Genomic DNA, 12,631 nt, shown 5'->3' with positions numbered 1-12,631 from the left:
GTTATGCTTTCCAATTTTTTCGTATTTTAAAGACAACTTAAAATTGTAATGAAAACATTTCATATGAAGCCAGGTTTATGAGTGAGATCACCTACTGCTTAATAACTCAGAAAATTCTCACATGCAGAGTGTTTGGAATTTTCTGTATGTCACGGAAGCCATTCTTTATTAATCACATCTCTGCTTAAACTGATGCTGACTAGAATAGGAAGAACAGTGTCCTTTCAGGTCACTGATATTTTCACGATTATGGAGTTAAAATACATTCCTGATTTTAAGAAACCATACCTCTCCCACATTGATCTTTTAATTTCTAGTTTTTGAGAAATTAAATACTTGCCTGATAGAATTACATTTTCTTCTAAGTTTAAGGTCTAGATGACTAACCCCCCCCCCAAAAAAAACCCCAAGTTTTTTTTTTTTCAGAGTTTTAGTTCACAGTGTTTGTCAAAGTAAATTAAGACCATTTTCCTAATTATAATCATTGTTCACAAGCACTGAAATTCTCAAAAGATTTTATTAAACAAATTGGGTGATCTCAAGTGCCTCAGTTAACGCACGTATAATATTCCTTCGCTTGGTTGTGCTACCTCAGATGTAAAACATGCCACCTTATTAAGTTATGAAGTAGGATTTTTTGTTATGGGGTGGCTTGTTTTTGTTCCTCTTTTAGTGGGCTTTTGTTGTGGTTTTTTGTTTTGTTTTGGTGTTTGTGCTAATTTTTTGTGTAAGTAGCCCAAGCTAACATAATTATGAAAATTAGTTAAAACAAAAGTCTTGTTTCTGTTAATAAATATTGTTCTTGCTTTATTTGAGTATGAGTTTCAATGAAAGGATTTAGTATAAAGTGTAGATTTTTTCTCCCAAAGAATTAATCCATATTTACCCTGAAGTATTTGCTAAAGGAAGTAACTTTTTACAAGCATGAAGCTTGGGGGTGGGGGAGAGTTATAACTGAAGGTTTTACATATACTACGTAAGAAAAAAACACTCCAGTGACATTCACAAAAATCCAGGGAGTGAGGGTTACTACCATCAACACAGATGATTAATTTAGCAGAAATAAAAGAAAATCTTAGTGTTATTACTGCACAGTCCTAGGAGGATTTTTTCCTTCAATTAATGGAATCATACAGTTTGATAAAATAAAGGAATATGTGAAGTACACGTTTATTTCTATTATGACCATAATAAAACTCTAATTCTTGCCAATTAAACTCTCAAATGAGCACAAAAAGACTTTTTTGTTTGTATAGTTAATAAAAATTGCTATACATCCAAAGGCAAATCAGTACTTGAACCATCTTAGTGTATGTTGTTGAATATCAGTGTCAAATTTTGCTAAATGCTTATCAGCATGACATATTTTGATCAATGATGGAGCTGAGTTTTATACCAGGAGCCTAATTTGACAGAAAGTATGTAAATTACTGTTATTTAAAATGTGTTTCTCTGTATTAACTTCACATATATAGGCAGAATTTCTGAAGAAAGTTTGGTAGGAAGTAGTTTGGAACATCAACCTAAAGAGGAAATACTTTTTAAATTCCCTCTAATTCTACATTAGCCTTGTTTGCATAACAACAGTAGTAATTTGGAACATAAAGTCAGTTGTATCACTCTATTAAAATTTAGTAAACACAAGAAACCAGTTCTTACTCGTCAGGAAACCAGTGTGTTGACTCTGCTAGTTGCTTTTGTTAATACTCTAACTGTAGACTCGGGAAATGGGAGAAGTAACCTAGAAGGGTTTGGGGGTCCATGTGGTAGATTTTGGTTAGAACTCCATTTATCACCTACTTCCATTAAGTCCACTATAAGTGCATGATGTCCTGGTTTGCAGAAATGAGAGTAAGACCAGGTGTTCAGTAATTTCAAAAAGTCTAGGAATTTCTTTCCTTGATGCAAAATAACTGCTCTGGTAAATGGCCACAGGTTACTTTGGAGAAGGCTAAGAGGAATATACATAATATAAACTCATTATGTTATGGCAGGGTCCTTTTTCTCAAAGGGCTCTGGCAATGTGAACTAAGTAAATCAGGCCTGGGATCTTGACTACATAGTGGCTCTAGTCACACCTATAGTTTTCATTTGGATAAATCAAATAGGACCACTTTGGTCTTCTGGATCAGACGATCAATTAGCCAAGGCCAAAAAGTCCTGTTAGACTGTTATAAAGCTTTTCAAAGTGCCAGTTCTCTTCTCACCAGTGTATTTCTCAATGACTTGGTAAAGAGAGTCAATCAGGCTCTTATGAGGGATATAGTGAGGCGATGGGTGAGTAGATCATACGTCATAAATCCTCTCCAACATTCCCCCTTCTAAGTCTTTGAACTTCCAGCCTCCAGAACTATGAAAAATGCATGGTTCAAGTCACCCAGTCTATGGTATTCTAGCAGCCCAAGCTACTAGAAATACATTTATACCATGTTTTATACTTGTTAACTTGACCAGTGCTTATCCCTTTGTATAGATTTACATTACTAATGCCCTTTCATTTCTGCCAAAAGGACTCCTTTAGTATTTCTCGTAAGGTCAGGTATGCTAGGGACAAATTTGTTATGTAGAAATGTCTTAATATCTTTCGTTTTTGAGAAAGAATTTGCTTCATATAGAATTCTTGGTCCACTGCCTTTTCCTTTCAGCACTTTGAATGTCATTCATTACCTCCTGGCCTCCACTTCTTGAGAAGCCAGTTAATCTTATCAAAGATCCCTTGTATACCATGAGTCACTTTTCTTTTGCTGTTTCCAGGAGTTTCTCTGTTACTTAGCATTTGAGCTTCTTAGATGTAGATTTTTCACCAAATTTTGAAATTTGAGGCCTTTCTTCAAGTACACAAGTGCCCCTTGACCACCTCCCCTTCTGGGGCTCCCATATGCATTTTAACATACTTGATGGTGTCCCACAGGTCTCTGCAGGTTTTTCCCCCTTTATTCCTCTCCCTGTGTTCAAGGTTGTTGAGTATTTCTACCAGTTTAAATCTGCTACTAGCCCCTGTTGGATTTCATTTCTTGTATATTTCCAATCCAGTATTTCTATTTATTTTATTACAATTTCTCTACTGTTATTTGGTGAAAGACTTCTCAAATTATGTTTTTAAAAGCTGATTTAAAGTTTCTGTTTCATTAAGTCCAACATCTAGGCTTCCCCACATTTTCCTGATTCTTTGCATGTCTTGTAAATTTTGGTTGGAAGCTAGACATTTGAAATAATATAATGTGGCAACTCTGGATAAAAGAATCCCTTGGCATCCTTGGGATTTGTTGTTTGCTGTTTAGTGATCTACCTGGACTGATTCTGCAGTCAGCATTCTTTGCCGTGTGGCCACTACATCCTGCTTTGTTAGCTTTAAAGGTCGGCTAATGGTTGGACAGAAAATTCCTTAGCTGCCCTGAAACCACCACCCTCCAAGCCTTGATGAAGTGCTCTGTGCATGTTTTCAAATACGCCTTCACCATTCCAAGTTTATAACTCACTTCCTGCTGGAAGAGCCTCAAGTTCTGCCACAGCTTAGATGGGTGCCTTCCTTTTCTTGGGCATGAGTACAGCCTAGCACTTGCCTGTGGCCCTCTGGATTCCAAGGAATATCTTGGAGCCCTTCCAAATCCTCTAGACATGTCATCCCTCAGCTTTTCCTTTTGTGTTTCTGTCAGCCTCTTTTTTGCCTCAAGGCAGCTGCTGTATTAAACAATTGCAGCTGTCTTTGACCAACAGGCTGAGATGGGGCTGTTTGCAGTGAGGGGTGTCAGGTCAAATAAAGACAAGCTCTGAGTTTTCAGTGAGGCACCAAGCAGGTCAAATCCTGACAATTCCCTGTAATGGGCTATTGGGGGAGCCTCAACCCCCTTCCCAGGCTACTAAACTGCTGGTTTTCACAGCTACGATAGTTGCAAGGCTATTCGTTTTCAAGTCTACCCTGGAACTGGGAAAACAGGGATGGGCAATTTAAAATGCTACAAAACTTGTGAATACTTTTTAAGATTGTTAGAAACCTTTAGTTTTTAGAGTTCTTAAAAAGTTGATACTGACAACTTTTACAGTTCTCATTGCTTTTATGGAAGAGCAGGTTTTCATAGTTAATTTCCTTAATTACATTAATTCAGAAGCATTTCAAGTAAGTCATTATTAATAGTTACAACAATTGAACACTAATTAATATCCTTATGTTTCTAAGATTTAAAAAAGCAAGCATTTCTAAATAGAAAAGTGACAGGGATTTAAAAAATGACTCCCTTTCTCATCTGACACTTCAATTATTTCATGTTTAGTTATCCAAGTCAGATTTCTGAGCTTCAGTTTTCTCAAATGTACAAGGGAAATACTGTCTTCCTCACAGGGTTCAGAAGATTTAAAATATGTCAAACTATTACAGAGCTACAGTAATGAAAACAGTATGTTACTGATACCGTTGTAATAATCTGGTTATTAACAGGAAAGAAAGGGAAGACTAGATAATACAGACATGCCATTCATACAGCTTTGCTACAGAGCTGCAATTTAACACTCTCTAAGTCTTTTCCCCACTTCAGTCACACCTGGGAACAAGTCAGAGGCCAAAATAGGGTGCAGAGCCTGAATATTTAAACTCCTAGACAAAGGGAATTAGCCCTCGACTCCTACTGCAGGGGCACATTGCCCTGCATTTGCCCACATAGCCCACAGCCATTTGGACTCCACAGAAGGGACTAATGGATTTAATTGGCCCTAGCTGATCTGGTTCAGTGGTGAGTGTGTCGGTCCTCGGATTGAACGGTCTTGGTTGGATTCCAGTCAAGGGCACGTACCTCAGTTGCGGGCTTGATCCCCAGCCCCAGTCAGAGCGCATGCAGGAGGCAACCAATTGATGTCTCTCTCTCACATTGATGTTTCTCTGCCTTCCACTCTCTGAAAAGCAATGGAAAAAATATTCTCGGGTGAGGGTTTAAAAAAAAAATTATCCTAATGCTACATCGGACCCGGCTTGACCATGGAATGGAAGCTCTGGCCTTCCTTTTGGCTCTGCTGGACCCTCAGTCCTTTTTCAAGATTGGGTTAAGGGGCATAAGACTTTGCAACCCAAGAAATATAATTCCACACCAATAAAAACCATTCACTATCCTTGCAAGAACCTTAGAAAATTCATTTTCTCAAAATATCACAAGAGCAACCCCACACCCATAAGCAACTGGAGAATCTGGCCCACTATTTCTCTGACAACAGTACTAGCAAAAGGACAGTCATATAGTCCAATGGGATACAGAGCACACAAGTAAACCCTCGCATATACTGTCAATTAACTTTTGAATAGGCCGCCAAGACAGTTCAATGGAGAAAGGGCAGTCTTTTCAACAACTGGTGCTGGGAAAACTGGATACCCAAATGCAAACAAAGTTGAATCCTTACCTTTCACCATACCTACAAAACTCAGAATGGATCAAAAATCTAAACGTAAGAGTTAAAACTATAAAACTCTTAGAAGAAAACAGAGGAAAACCTTCATGACACTGGATTTCACAATGTCTTGGATATGGCACCAAAAGAACAGGCAACAAAGAGTAGGCAAATTGGACTTCACCAAAATTAAAAACATCTGTCCATCAAAGGACACTACCAAGAGAATGAAAAGGCAACCCAGAGTAAGAAACTCTTTGCAAATCATAGATCTGATAATGGATTAATATTCAAAATATATAAAAGATTCCTACAACAAAAAATAATTAAAAATAGGCAAGACTTGAATACTTTTCCACAGATGTACAGACAGCCAAGACGCTTAGCATCACAAGCCATTAAGGAAAGGCAAATCAAAACCACAATAATATACACTTTATACCCATTAGTACAGCTATTAAAAACACGTGTTGGTGAGGATGTGAAGATACTGGAATCCTTGCTGTACTCTGCTGGTGGAAATGTAAAATAGTATGGCTACTCTGGAAAAGTCTGGGATTCCTTAAACACAGAATTGTCATACAATCCAGCAATTCACTCCTAGATATATACCCCCAAAAATTTAAAGCCGACTCAAACAGATACGTACACAAAATGTTCATAGCAGCATTATTCACAATAGCAAAAAATGTCCATCAATCTAAGTGTCCACCAAGAGATGAACAAACTGTGTATATACATACAATGGAATATTATTCAGCCATAAAAAGGAATGAAATTCTGATACATGTTACAACATGGATGACACCTGAAAACATATGAAATAAGACAGACACAAAGAACAAATATTGTGATTCCACTTACATAAGGTGACTAAAACAGTCAAATTCAAAGAAAGTAGAACAGAGGTTGTTACCAAAGGCTGGAGTGGGGGGAGGAAATGGGGAGTTACTCTTTAACAGGTACAGAGTTTGGTATGATAAAAAATAGTTGAAGAAATAGTGGTGATGGTTACACGATATTGTGAATGTACTTAATGCCACTAAACTGTATATTTAAAAAATGATTAAAATGGTAAATTTGGTTACATATTTTACCATAGTAAATTTTTAAATGATAATGTATCCAAAGGCCTCACCACATTTGGTGAGCCTTTTGTTCCTCAGCTGAGATGGTGGTTACAGAATTTATTTAGATAATACTTTATAAAATCTTGGTTGGTAGTTATGATAAACAGTACCCACCCCCAACACACACACACACACACACAAAACTGCACTCAATATTCTATCAAGTATCTATCTAATACCTATAGCTGTATTTTGCAAAGGACTGCACATCCAAATGAATTCACTAATGATGCAGAATTTACATCCCCCCAAACTGACAGATAAAAACATACATTTTCTAAGCACAAAGCTTATATTCACAAATAACTTTTTGCTTAAAGACAAAATTTCAATTAATAATCACAATAGGAATTTTAGTTATTTAATGCAACCACTAATCTAATGGCACCAAAAAAATCTAAACAGTTATATTGCAAAACCAGGGTTATACTGAGTGGACATGCATTAATAGTCTATACAATGTAACATTACACCAGAAAAAGTAATTGAATACAAAATTTCCCTTGACTTTTGGTGGTTTTCAAATTTCATGGCACAGATTACCAAAACAACTATAAAAACAGATTTTAAGTATTTTCAGTAAAATGGTAAAAAATTTAATAAGCCTTTAAGTTTTCATACTGGGCTGAAGATTTAAAACCTCAAGCTGGCCCCAAAATGTCAAAAATGACAGATAAATAGTTATGACTAGATAGGCTTTAGTTACAATAGTTCTGAAGGGACTAGCCCCCCTGGCAAAAACCCTTTAGGGCTAATTTCTCAATGCAAACATGTCTTTGTAAATACTGTTATAATACAAACTTGGAAACATACTTGAAATCAGAACAGGGATGAAAAAAATAACACACAAGTCCATCTTATTTCTGACCTGCCATCATAAGGCCATCTGGGTCCAAACACTGTCCCTCAATATAAAACTAAATTGAGAAGAGAATTACTTTTAACCTAGTGGCTGACCTTCTACAGAATTATCTTTTACTACATATCAAGGCAGGTCTCAAGCTCTGTTAACTTGCTTCTCTAGAGTGTAATTAGCAGAGCACCAAATTTATAAGCTGATACATGGCAACCCACAATACTAAACACACTTTTCAAACAGAAGAAAACATTTTCCCCATTGTTGGTTCTATGCACCATGTTATTCTTAACTTACATAGCTACCAACATAGAAAGAACTGGGGAAGCTTTGAACATATCTTGTACTTTTCATCAAGGCTAAAGTGCAAAATATCTCCGTATCTCTGGTATTTTAATAGGAAAAATCATCAAACATACATAATGAAGAACCGAAGTGACAGGAGAACTAATACAAAAAAAGCCCTCTTTAAATATATACTTGAAGACTACATAAGACCAATATTTCTTTTTTGAGTGAAATCTATAAATGAAACAAGTTCTCAGTGAACTTGAGATTTTGTTTGATTCTCCTTCCCAGGATCAGAAATTCCAAAATTAGGGGGCGGGGAGTGGGAAAAAATAACATTGCATGACAATGGACACTAAGTTCATAAAGACCTTTTTTTAAAAAATGATAGTACGGAAGAAAATACCATGAAAACAATAACCCCATGAGAACTGATTTTTAAGCAGTGAATTTGAGCCTTGGTCTTCATGAAGATACTACAGCTTACATAGGAAACTATAAACACACAAGGCTCCAGGAAAAAGTCAAAATACATGTTATTTCACATTTTGTAAAGCCTGAACTTTTGAGGGGAGAAAAAAAGATGGCCAACTGAATCTTAAGAATACAGAACCATGCCCTGGCTGGGTGGCTCAATTGGTTGGAGCACTGTCCTGTACACCAAAGAGTTGCAGGTTTGACCCCTGGTCAGGGCACATACCTGGGCTGCAGGTTTGATCCCTGGTTAGGGCATGTACGGAAGGCAACCAATCAATGTTTCTCGCATTGATATTTCTCTCTCCCCCCCTTCCTCTCTCTGTAAAAACTGATAAAAACATATCCTTGGGTGAGGATTGAAAAAAAGAATACAGAACTGAAAATTACTAGGTCAAAGGGTGCTCCAAATAAATCCATACTTTGTAAAGACATACAACTTAGATATATTTTTTAAAGGAAAGAAAAAGTTCTGAATAACTAGTCCCTTCCAAAAAGGAAGTATTAAATTAAGGGGTAAAGATTCTAATAGTGTAAACGAAGCTGGCTCAGGAAGAAAGCTTAACAACATATCCAAGATACTGTCCATAAAAGTAATGATGATACATCTTTAATAATAAAGAAATAGGCTATAAAAAAGTTCATTCTCCAGACTGGTTTTAGTAAAAGCTCATTTGTGCTCCTTTGTGGGTGCATAATAAAGTTCCATGGGTTTGTTCACTTTCCAGTATTTCTCACTGACCAATTCCAAAGAAAAAGAGCCATTTAATACCTAAAACAGAAAAGGAGAGAAAGAGTTATGAAAATTGCTCAAGCACAGTAATGAGATGGAACATACAAGTCCCTTTTAAAAAAAACCTTAGGATAAACTTCTTGTCGCTTGTACTATTTATAAAACATATCAAAAACTTAACTATCTTGTTCTCTTTCTCTCAGGGCCTCAGGGTCCTGCCCTGCACCGTTTTATTAGGTCCCACCCCACCACTTGCCATTCTCAGATGGTCAATGCCCTCCCAGTTTCAGTGGCCAACTATTTTAAATACTCACAGTGAACTGCCCACTGGCTGTTGCTATGTAAATGGTATACTGCTTCTCACTGGCTGTATCAAGGTTCATCTGGTTTGATTCTCCTTTGCTTCGAAGTTCTTCTAAAGCTAACCTCACAGCCAGATACTTGGATAAGTGATCTACAGTGGCATTACCGGAAGTCTTTATGTATCTGGAAAAGTAAATCATTAGAAATTTAACTTTTAGATTAATGATGAAAATGTACTTAGGTTACAGAACTAATACAGTTGTATAAAATGTAAACATATGTCTCTATTATTGACAAAATAATATCAGAAATTTATTCATCTATTACCTAAAAACTTATTATTGAAATTAGACTATCTGTCTACCAGGCCACAAAAGCATCCATAATATATGATATAAAATGTCAAAAATCAAACAAATATACACAGTACTGAGAAAAAGAACATACCCCTGAACCCTAATGATCAAAGTCCTGCTGTCTGTCTACAGCAGCAAGAACAGTAAGAATATGACCAATTTCTTATTATCTAAGAATTCATCAATTTTCTGGTGTTTAAGACTGAGCATGAAAGTGCTAATCTTGGGACTTTTTTAATAAGCATGGTATACTCATCAATTACTCATTGAACAAATATTTGATGCTTATCTGCACTCAACGGCAGGCAGAATCCTGATATACAGTGGTAAAGCAGCCATTCTCATCAGTACGAATTCTGGCGCCTACTGACACCCCCGTATCATTAAGAAATTTAAATGACCCTTTTCCTCATTTAAGAAGGAGGGTCAGGTCATTCCTTTCAGATATGCAAGTGTGGATGGGAAGCATGAAGAAAATAACCACCTAGGCAGCAAGAATATCCAAATGAGCCCTGGCAATCAGCTGTATGGCAAATATTGCCCTTCTTTCTTATGCAAAATTGCCTTTTAATTCCCAATTAAATTTTCTGAAGTCAAATAATCTAAAACTAACCTGCACACTTACCTTGTCTGTGCACTGTCATCTTTTTCCATCAGTGTGGGATGAGGCCTGAATACTAACTCAATTTCACTAGCACCATCCATTACTGGATCAATTGCCACTGTTGCATTGTTGTTATCAAGCTCAAGCCCAGAATCATCTGAAGTTTTGGTCCGCTTGTTACTAGGCCCTGCTTCCTGATTGCTATGTGTGGATGCATTACTACAGTGAGAACTGTCACCATTGTCTTCTGCTCCACTGCCATTTTCAATCTGTTGTTTCTTGCCTCGCTGTAATCTAGTTAAGGAAACAAAAAGGGGTTGCAGAAAATTTACATTTATGCATTTTTAATGAATGTTTTGAAGCATATTTATCTAGAAAAATCTTTAAAATTGAATTTGCTTCAAGTTGGATAATGGAATTTATTTCCCACCTGTCCCTGAAAGGTCCTAAAGAACCCACTCAGAGACAGGAAAACACTTAAATGACTTAAACAAATGTTTATATTCACTTAATAACGTTATTTAATGACTGTAGGAATTATTGGCAATCCTTATGTATATTTTGATACATTTTTTGTTATGAGATTATAAATCTAAGGGGAAATATGTATTCCTCTTAATTAGAAATTCTTACAGAAACAAAACTTAAGAGGAATGATAAGGAAATCCTTCCTGCTGACTTCACCCAAAGCCTGCAAGTGCAATGCAAAATTATTCTAATGAGGAAATTCAGAAGCAACTCTCTGACAATCTCAAATACTAAAAATCAATAACTGGGAAAGGCATTTTATCTTATTTACTCGTCAAAACCACCGTCAGGGCATTATCATTTTAGAGTTGAGAAAACTGAGGAAACTGAGGTTTAAGGCCCATGGCTATAAGCTAGTAATTAAGCACCAGAACTAGAGCTAGGATGTGATACACATTCTTTCTACCACACTGCCCCTTTCTCTACCAGTATGAGGGATATAAGATGAAAAAGGAATACAAAAGATTAATGTGCATTTCTAAAAACAGTGTCATTATCAAATGTTTATTGCCAGAACAAGGAAATAATAACCCACTGCTCAGGAAATCTTTTGCTTTCCCCCCCACTCAAAAAAACAAAGTACTGTTTATGAAATCTACAGATTTCAAAACTAAGAAGGGATGACTAATATGTTAAACAACAAAACTATGATTCAGAAAGATACGAACACATACAATGGAATAATAATCAGTCTTAAAAAGGAAGGAAATCCTGCACATGCTATATTGATGAACTTTGAAGACATGATGCTGAGTGAAATAAGCCAGTCACAAAAGGACAAATACCATACGACTGTACTCATATGAGGTACTTAAAGTAGTCAAATTCACAGAAACAGAAAGCAGAATGGTGGTTACCAGCAGCTGAGGGAAGAGAAGGAAATGCGGAATTGTTTCATGGGTAAAGCCTGAGTTTTATAAGATGTAAAGTTCTACAAAATGGTTGCACAACAATGTGAATATACTTACACTACTGAACTGTACACTTAAAACTGCCAAGATGGTTAGCTTTATGTTGTGTTGTACATCACAATTTAAAAAAATAAGGCCAAAACAATAAAACAAACAACTCAACAGTGAAAGGATAAGGGCTATACTTAAATATTTCCTAAAATTTACAACTAAAGCAAAAGAAAAATTGTTTCAGTTGACTATAAAGTAATGTAACAGGGTTACTTGTCCTAATGTATTTATTTTTATCCCACATTTCTTTCCAAAAAAGGTTCAAAGTGACAGAGCTGGATTAATTCATTTCAGGCAGCTTTCAGAAAATGATGGTAGGATAATGGAGATCAATAGCCTATTATATCCTGCATTTATCAAATCATATCCATAATACCTCATACTGTTCTAGAGGTAGCATTTCAAGAATTATCCTGAAAGACTTGAATGTCACATGAGGAACAATTAGAAATGTGAATATTTAAGCCTTTAGAGGAACATAAAAATGTATGTCTATATAAAATTACTTGAAGAACTCGTAGATAAGAGCAGGATCTGAAATAAGCAGAGAATACAATGGAGGTATTTTGACAAAGACAGACCAAGACTGCTGCACACAAGACACTAATTTTATTTCAATATAAATTAAAAACTTTAAAAAAAATTCATGCATTCAAAATATTTACTGAGCAGCTACTTTAAGCCAAGTATGGTTCCATGTCCTGGTGGAATAAGAATCAGTAAAACTGACAGTCTCTCCCCTCGTAGAGCTTATATTGTTTTAGTGCAGTGGATGATAGATAAATGTTAGAGAATGAAAAGTGCTGCAGAGAAAAATAAAGCAGGAGGGTAAGAAAGTGTAGAGTCCTGAGGTGAAAGAGGGGAACTTAAAGAAAGTGAGTGTGCCAAGTGGATTATCCTGAAGAGGGTTTCTGAAAGACAGAACATTAAGTACAAAGGCCCTGAAGCAGAAGCATGCTTGATGGGTATGAAGAACAGTAAGGAAGCTGTAATAAAGTTGTCAGCAAATTAAAGGAGCTCCTAC

The 12,631-nt window shown here is 36.2% G+C and overlaps 1 protein-coding gene across 3 annotated transcripts in view; it reads right to left on the bottom strand.

The window, feature by feature from the left end:
* Positions 1–4,035: 4,035 nt before the first annotated feature.
* RNF2 (ring finger protein 2) overlaps positions 4,036–12,631 on the bottom strand; it is a 31,062-nt gene continuing 22,466 nt past the window's right edge. For all 3 annotated transcript variants that reach the window (XM_087827796.1, XM_016224654.2, XM_016224653.2), the window contains exons 5-7: positions 10,139–10,411; positions 9,169–9,340; positions 4,036–8,893 (exon numbers count right to left, since the gene is read on the bottom strand). In XM_087827796.1, coding sequence (XP_087683922.1) covers positions 8,792–8,893; positions 9,169–9,340; positions 10,139–10,411 — 547 coding nt within the window. In that variant the 3' untranslated portion in view covers positions 4,036–8,791. The remainder of the gene's footprint in view (positions 8,894–9,168; positions 9,341–10,138; positions 10,412–12,631) is intronic.

Source organism: Miniopterus natalensis, chromosome 19 (assembly GCF_054644295.1).
Source record: "Miniopterus natalensis isolate mMinNat1 chromosome 19, mMinNat1.hap1, whole genome shotgun sequence".
Lineage (NCBI taxonomy): Eukaryota > Metazoa > Chordata > Mammalia > Chiroptera > Miniopteridae > Miniopterus > Miniopterus natalensis.
Note: the sequence above shows the minus strand (reverse complement) of the source record. Positions and strands in the feature narration are given on the sequence as shown.